The sequence below is a fragment of the Hydra vulgaris genome, chromosome 02 (assembly GCF_038396675.1).
Source record: "Hydra vulgaris chromosome 02, alternate assembly HydraT2T_AEP".
Lineage (NCBI taxonomy): Eukaryota > Metazoa > Cnidaria > Hydrozoa > Anthoathecata > Hydridae > Hydra > Hydra vulgaris.
Genome location: NC_088921.1, coordinates 13,132,982 through 13,141,867, shown reverse-complemented (window position 1 = coordinate 13,141,867; position 8,886 = coordinate 13,132,982). Strand labels below are relative to the sequence as shown.

Below are 8,886 nucleotides of genomic sequence, written 5' to 3'. Positions count from 1 at the left end.
GAATATACATTACTTTATACACATTCGTTATAAATAAATTCTATGGTTGAACGATAATCAAAGACACATGCAATGCATGACCAATTTGAACACTGCTCACACGCAAGCCATTGGTTATCTAAGTTATTTGTCCAATTAATTTCGCAAGAATAACATAGAAGATCATCAGATACTAAAATGTTATTTGAAGCTTGAGGAAAATGAGGGTCTTCTAATTGATTCTTTGTCTTTATACCTTTTTTACCTGGTATTTTAGACGACTGACTTTGTCTCAACTTTTTTTTTTCTTCTCTTTTCTGTGCATTTTTCGCTTTTTGTGTAGAAGTGGAAATCTTTTTTTGTTCTCTAGTAAATTTCTTTGCAGCTTGTTCATCTAATTTATGTTTTTTTGATACTTGTTCAGCTTCATCGTAAGCTTTGGCATCCGCCGAAGTCATATTATAATTAGCTGGACGCTTTATTCTCTCACTTTTTTGAACTCTTTTATTTAGAGTTGGTGTCAATTGATCTCGAAGCATATTTAACACTGATTTGTTTATATCTTTGCCCACTTGTTGAACAGCATTATTCAAAGTAGCAAAGCATTTAAGCAACAAATTGACATTCTTGTGACATTCTTGACGGTGTGTTAGGTGTATTGGTAGCATTTCCCATAACAAATGGACTAGATACTGTTGAAGAATTAAATAAATTTTCAATATTGTTGCTTTCGACAGCTTGAAACACAGCACCAATGGAAGTTTTTTTAGAAGAAATTTGCGAACGATCGAGTGGAAATATACCAGCATTTTTGAAACCACTTCGTGCATTTTCAGGTTTAAACCCACCATTTCGGATGAGATCCTTAAACATGGCCGGAAAATGTCGATTAGTCAGGCTTTGAAAGTGATTTTTAGTCAAATAACTTTCAACAATTCTTTTCCATGCGCCTGTTACTGTTTTAAAAACGCCAACATCTAGCGGCTGTAAAAAATGGCTGGTATGAGCCGGCAAACTCCAAAGTAAAATAGAATTTTCTAAAGCTTTTTTTTTCAACTCTAAGCTCATATGTAAAGCATGACCATCAAGTATTAGAACTTTAAATCCTGAAAGTTTGTTTGCGTGAGGCAAAAAAACTGTTTTAAACCACGACAAAAAAGTGTTCGGATTCCATCCAGCCTGAACTACTACTGTAATAATAAACATTCTGGGCACCGCCTTTGCACCAATCTTTCATAACATGATTGCCTTTATAAATTATTTGATGAGGTAAGTAATTACCGAATGCGTCACAACAAGCCAAGATTGTCGTCATTTGCTTTTCATTCGATGGTGCTAGCTTTTTAGGGTTTTTTGTTCCTTTTCTACAAATAATTTTGACTTTGCCTTGATCAAATTGCAAACCATCACAGTTAAATATTTGAAACGGCTTATCGCCTAAATTATGTTCATTATATGCTACTGCTAATTGGTCGAACCAATTGTCAATTATAGCTGGTTGTGTGGCCACAGCTCTAATAGTTTGCATACCGCTTACTTTTCTTGGGCAAATTTCTTTACGATATTTATTCATGAAACTGGAGTACCATTTTCAAGTCGGTTTACCGTCTTTGAATAGACTACGTTGGTTTGATTCTTTTAAATAGTTTTCAACAAAAATAAACACGTCTTTTCTATTCAAGCCGAAGCCTATATCACTCATAAATTTTAATAAATCAACAATAATAGCTTCAGTGATGTTGCTCATCTTTCTTGGCTCTCCTCGATTATTAGATGATCCTTTTGTTCTGTCAAAAAGTGTAGATTTTGCCACATTACAACACTTAGCAGCTTGTACGTATGACATTTTTTTTTCAGTAATAGCTTGAATAGCTAGCTGGATTCGACTCTCTCGCTCTTCTTTTTGTTTAAAATTATCCATATTCTTTAATACAGTAATACAATTAACACAAATGCGTTAACTTTATGGATGCTAAAAAAAATAGATGTATCTGGATTAGTGTCAATTATTTTTTCCCTGGCGGCTATTTTATTTTTTATTACTTACTTTCATGAACATAGTATATTATATTATGTGCATGAAAGTGATAAAAAATAAAATAGCCAATTGTAATTATTTATATCCGGGACTCAAAAGTGTATTTGTTTATTGCAGCTGGCTAATTTGTTTATTATTTTTTTTAGGTACATAAAATAATAATTGCCTCTATCCGGAATTCGGTGTCTTTTTTTTTTGGCTGGTAGCAAATTTGTTTTTCATTTTTTTCATTTATTTCAAATGGTAATTTAATTTTTTTTTGGCTAAAATAATCAGCAGGAAGTTCTGCACAAAATAGTGTTTTTACTTTTTTAATTTTTTTGTTGCAAGTCAAAGTTATTATTTTCCTTTTTTTTGTTTTTTTAGTTATGAGAGATTTCAAATTGAAATCTTTCATGATTGCATTAGTTTATATAATTTTTTTTTTATATTTTTTGATTTGTCTGGTAAAGACGTTTATTAATTAAAAAAAATTATTCATACATTCATTATATTAAGGGAGTTATGAAACTTTTTACTAAAACCATCCGGAATTAGGTTACATCCGGAATTAGGGGTTTTTACGGTATTCATTTATAATTTCTTTTAACTCGACTTAGTCACAGATTCATTTCTTTACAGTTATTGACGTTAGACAACTTGAACTTTATTTGCTTATATCTTTTTTTTTAGGGTTAATCTAGAAACTTTAGATTTTTTGTATTATTTAGTTTAATTCGACCTTTTTTTAACTATATATAGAAAGTACTATGTTTTATATGACTTCACTTATATATTTTACTTTTTAGAGTTTCAGATAAAAGTTATGTTTCAACTTAAAATAAAAAACATGTTGGTAGATAGAACCGCACAGTTCTCTTATGATCCAGAAGAAAGTTTTTTAAACAACGTAAAAATTTAGATGATATAATGTTTTGAAAAGAAAATTTCCAAATGGAGATATCCAATGCATCACTTTTGTATGCATGAATTTAAACTTTATAGTTTAGGGATCGCCAAAAAATTATGCAACGCTAAATTTCACCAATAAACAAACCAACAAAGGTTATAAGTTTTACCTCGCAGAGCCTCAAGTCATAGAAAGTCAAAACAGTCTATTTAGTTTATTTAAAGTTGCCGCGTAAAAGAGGTTAACATCTCCTACTCCTTTTTTTCAAATAAATTTAGCCTTGTGTAATTTATGGACGATCCCTTATATGTTATATATTATTACAATATTTTTTTTAAAATTTCATAAACATTTTTAATACTTATTCCATTGTTTCTTTTTCGGTAAAACAGTTATCATTAACTGGCGGTAAAAATTCAGCTAATGCAAATAAAAATGTTTTGCAAATTATAATAAATATAATATTTTTTTATAATATATAAAAAATTTGAATTTTAACATTTATGTTTGACAGTATGACATTTATCATCTTTTTTATATATGTAAACTGACAACAGACACTATTTTGTCAGAATACAGCATGAATGGTCTAAAGAAGAAGAAAAAGTTCAAAGAGTTGACAAATCTATGTAACGCTATCAGTGGTATTCTCATTAGCTTTTTATTGTGTTTGATTAATTTTTAAAATTAAGAACAATGTTTTAATTTTAAGAAAATTAAATGTTTTTTATTTATTTCTTTGGCTATGAAACATGACATGTATTAAGTACATTTTATTTTATGATCTTATTGATCTTGTATTGTACTATTAATTTCAACTCTAAATTGACTACTTTCAGTAAAATCATTTTCTGTATTAGGCTTGCAATAAGACGGAGTAATACTTTCTATTTAAAAATCAACATCTTCTGATATCTTTTTCTTTTTCTTAGGTATTACAACTACATCGCGAATGGTTGGGTTTTCGGTTTTCCTTTTGTTACTAGAGTTAATCTGATATTGTGTAAGACTTGCTTTTAATGGATACACTGTAAAACTTTACCGTGAAAATCACGGTACTATACCGTTACCCATAAGTGCCGGTATTGTACCGTGATTATATTACGGTAAAACACCGTGAATAAATCTCGGTAAAACGCCGTTATTTTACGGTAGAATACCGTGATTATTCTGTAATGAAACAGCGTGAATTACGGTATAGTACCGTGATTAATTTACAGAAATGCCTCGCTCATTTGTTGTAAAATATTTTTTGTACAACTTAAATCAAAATATATTTTTACTATTTTCGAAAATGTTTCGCCTGTTTCATTTTGTCTTATTTTTTCATTTATTTCAATTGTATTTCAATTACATTTTTTTTAACTGTATCTTCAATTATAAATATCTATTAACATATATGTTTGTTTATATGTTAATGGCAACAAAAACACGTCATATTTTTAAAAATCTTTTCAGTTTTACATTACTTACATGTTATTAAATAGAAATAGTTACTCAGATAAATTAAATGAATGTAAATAAATTCAAATAAAACGAAAATTTAAAATCTCTTACATATCAATATGACGTTATATAAATAGTTATATTCGGTAAGTAGGAGTTTAATAATGTATTAAATTCAAAAATAAAACAAAAGACATCATTGTGAAACTATTGAAATTTACAAATAAATATAAATAACTATATAATAAATTGCTGTTTCAAAGTTATATTAAAAAGTTTAGCAACGTGGTAAATTCAAATATTATTAAATTTCGCAAACTTCTGCAGTATTGACAGCACAATTTTGCTTATTGCTGAAGTCTTCTTCGTTCGCCTTGCTTTGCTCCCTTTTTCAGGATTGATGCCGAAAAATGCACTAGAACGGTCAATAATATATGTATAAGCAATTGACGTTTAAAAACATTCTCATCAATAAATATCATTAACATCAAATACTATGTAAACCTTAAACAAATTAAACACATTTAATTAAACATAATATAAGCATTATATACCGTTGACAAAATTCTAATATTGATGAAGCTTCTTTTGGATATGGTATATTGAAAATATAAAAACTCGCAAATAAACAACAAAATGACTTGATGAAATTGTTCATTCCATCAACTACAACAATGCAATCAATTACCAGCATGAATCGATTTGCTGTAAATAGCAAATTCCCTAAAAAAAGAATGCAAGTTGACCTAACAAAAATCCATTTTAAATACATATAAATAAAAATGATCAAGCCTTTTTTTTTTTAATTATTTTCAAAATCTTAAAACATATTAGAACTTGTAATTCAACATACCATAAACACATAGATGAGGAGAATTTGATCTTGGCACCAATTCTGTTTGATCCATTGTCTCCTAAACATATTTTTTTTACTACTAAATATCTTTTAGTAACTACATTGCATGTTATTATAAAATGAGTGAAACACAATTAATTGCTTGAAAATATGTATTGGATATATTTTAAATTAATGATTACTATCTTTAACATTCATCCACAAACATAAAGAGTGCGTCAAGTTTTTCATTAAACAAACTAATCAAAGCCATTAGAAGACCGGGAGCCACAGGTAAATCTGACAAAGTTTCATGTATTGCTTTATCTAAATTTTTTATCACTTTCTTTACGTTAAGGTTTGCTATTCCACAACTATGCAAAAATAAATATAACTTTTCATCATATAATGCTTTCATCAAAAGTTCAAAACATCAAAGTGATGTAGCAAACCATCAACCTAAATAGAAAAAACCAATTTAAATATATATATATATATATATATATATATATATATATATATATATATATATATATATATATAAATATATATATATATATATAATATATATATATATATATATATATATATATATATATATATATATATATATATATATATATATATATATATATATATATATATATATATATATATATATAAATATATATATATATAAATATATATATATATATATATATATATATATCCCAAAACTAAATAAAATAAACTTCTACAAAAATCTTATAAAATACTATAAAAAAATCTCTAATTAGTAGTAATATAGATTAATACTTACTGGTTAATAATATAAGTTATATTATTTTTAAATAAAATTAATTTAATTTACTGTAAATAAATTGGGGAATTTTATCAACAAATCATTCAATAACATCTTTTCATTTATTTCAGTTCGTTGCAAATAGTATTCGAGTTCTTCAGGACTGTTTGAAACACTGAGAACTGGTTCTCGGTTCAAGCAACCATAACTATCAGTTTTTCTTTTTATAACATCTACTGATAATTGTTCCTTTTGGGATTCCATATTTAAAACACTCATTAATGGTGGAACACGGTTTGGCCGCTGCAGATAGTCATAACGGTTTACTAGTTGTAACGTTAAACTGTCATGACCGCTACCAATCACTGTAGTACCATACTCATCTTTAAACGATTTAGGATATTTGGCAACCATAGAAGATGCAATTACATCTAAATGTTTTTTTAATGGCTTTGGGCAAACAGCAAGGACATCATTCATAATAATCCTTATAATTGCACACCGATGTGCTGTTAAAGGTCTTTCTCCAGCTGCTAATATATCTTGTACCTCTCTAGACATTTTGGCCCAAGGTAAAACAAATGTCAAATACCAATCAGCAGCACTTACATGTTTAATCTTCATTACTAGACAAAATTGACACAATATTTAAAATAGAGCAATTAAATATATAAAGAACACTAACTAAATATTTTTTCAATTACTATGTTTTATTAACAACTTTTTTTAATAACTTACTCGAATTAGTTGAGTTATTTTTCACTTCAACTGTGGGCACCATTTGTATGCTGGATTGTGTGGCCACAATAAAATCTACAGAGTTTTGGGATTGTTCTGCATAAAATTTTATTAATATTATAAATAAAAATATATAAATGTATATGATAATAAAAATCATATTTATTTTGAGTATCATAAATCTTTTTTACCAGAGCTTTCCTTTGCCCAAGATTCAAGGAGTTTGCGTTGTTGGATGGGTTTTAGCAAAACCAAATAATCAACTTTAACCAGGTAGAGATCTGTTTCATTTTCACCACCTATTTCCCATAAATTTTTCACAACCTGGTTTAAAACACATCCGTCAATATTTAGCAGTGTTCTTAAAATATTACTTTTAATAACCTCCATTATCTAAAAAAATAGATCTTATATAACATGTGAATATATCAAGAGTATCATAATAAAAGTCATATTATATTGTAAGTAAATTTTACAGAGTTTGATATGGTTATTTAATTTAAAAGATTACAACTAATTAAATTTAAAAAACATATATATAGTATTCACAAAATGTAGTATTAAAAAAAAAATTAAATTAAAAATATATATATAAAATATTAAAAATTATACTTGCTTCCATTTTAAATTATACTAAGCAAAAAAACCAAATATTAAAAAATTTAACAAAATTCAAAGTAAGGCATTATACATATTAATTATGCAGCAAAATTCTTAAAAAAGAAAGTTTTCTTAAAACGTTTTTATAATACTCTCTACTATTGTTTTTAATTGGTTCTTATGACTGGTTCTTTAAATAATATTTCTGAAAAAAACTGCACACATTTACTGCATAAATACTGTAAATAAAATAGTTTACAAATAAAATCTTTTATCATGATATTGCCAAATAAAATATATAACTTTTAAAAATTATTTATGTAAACCTGTAGTTATTCGATGAGCATGACACAGAGTGCTTTAAGGAAATAAAAGAGTGATTGCAGTGCTTTTAAGATGGTAGTGGAAGATAGTCTATTAAAAAAGCAATCATTATACATCGAATCTCATTATTTTCTCCACAGACCTCATACATACCAAGCTCGTGCACAAATTGTGTGTTCTGCTCATTAATAAGAGCATACTCAATTCCATGTGTATCAAAAAAAAGAAACAAAATTCTTGCAAAAATAAGAAGTTCGTGATCCTTTGTAAAGTCAAAAATCAAGAATAAATCTTTTTTGTAATGGGTACCTTGATAGACAATATGGGTAGAAAATGTATCCGGCAGTTGTCCACATGTAGTTATAATTGCCTCAGAAATGGTAGAACTAAAATTTTTGACATTGAATGAAAATGAATTGACCGCATAAATTTTTGAACTTGGTATGCTTGAATTATTGTATGATTGCAACAACTGGTGTGTTTCTGTTAAGGTTTTACATACATGCTTGTAATTGTTAAAATTTCTGGCACATTTTTTAAAGTAAGAATGCTTTTGTTCAAACCTTAAAGTGAAAACTCGCATTAGATGCCCGTAACGTAAAATTAGCTGTGGATAGTGGGACAAATAATGATGTTTTGGTAATAGTTTAGAAGAAGAGAATAATTCTCTACGAGAAGACAAATAACCATTTATTGAAACCTGCAGATAAGCAATATGTTGAATGTCAATTTTAGGTGAACATATAATCTCAACAATTTCTTTCAGTCTTAAATACAATAACCACACAGGATCTTCAAAATCTAGAATGTAAATTCCTATATAAAGGGGACACAAACGCAAAAACACCCAGTTTTGAACTGCATGACCACTTAACTTTTCAGTACTCGAAGTTTTATTTATCTCACAAGGTTTATCCAAGGCATCTCCTTCAAAATATTTCTGCATGTTAATGCTTCTGTTGATGTTGTTAAATGAAAACCATCGCTTACTAACAAAATATTTAACAAATAGATACATATCTCGTGAAGCAACGCCTTCGAAGATATCATGAGCTAAGCATGGTGGCAAACCTGTAGACACATGAAATCCACATAAACCATTAAATGGTGAATTAAATTTTATTCCTTCAAAATTGTTACCATTATTCTGAGCTAATTGAAGCAGGCTATTATTATGGCTTGATTCTGTTCAATCTAGTCCACAGAATTGAGGGTTAAAATCAAACTCTGCACGTGTTGCTAAACAGTATCGACAA

The 8,886-nt window shown here is 27.7% G+C and overlaps 1 protein-coding gene across 1 annotated transcript; it reads right to left on the bottom strand.

The window, feature by feature from the left end:
* Positions 1-4,457: 4,457 nt before the first annotated feature.
* On the bottom strand, positions 4,458-8,576 carry LOC136075857 (uncharacterized). The gene is made up of 8 exons (XM_065789294.1): positions 7,773-8,576; positions 6,898-7,099; positions 6,707-6,802; positions 6,038-6,594; positions 5,391-5,646; positions 5,206-5,266; positions 4,907-5,075; positions 4,458-4,767 (listed from the first exon to the last, which is right to left on the bottom strand). The coding sequence occupies exons 1-5, from the start codon at positions 8,574-8,576 to the stop codon at positions 5,605-5,607; spliced, it is 1,701 nt and encodes a 566-aa protein (XP_065645366.1). The 3' UTR covers positions 4,458-4,767; positions 4,907-5,075; positions 5,206-5,266; positions 5,391-5,604.
* Positions 8,577-8,886: the final 310 nt, after the last annotated feature.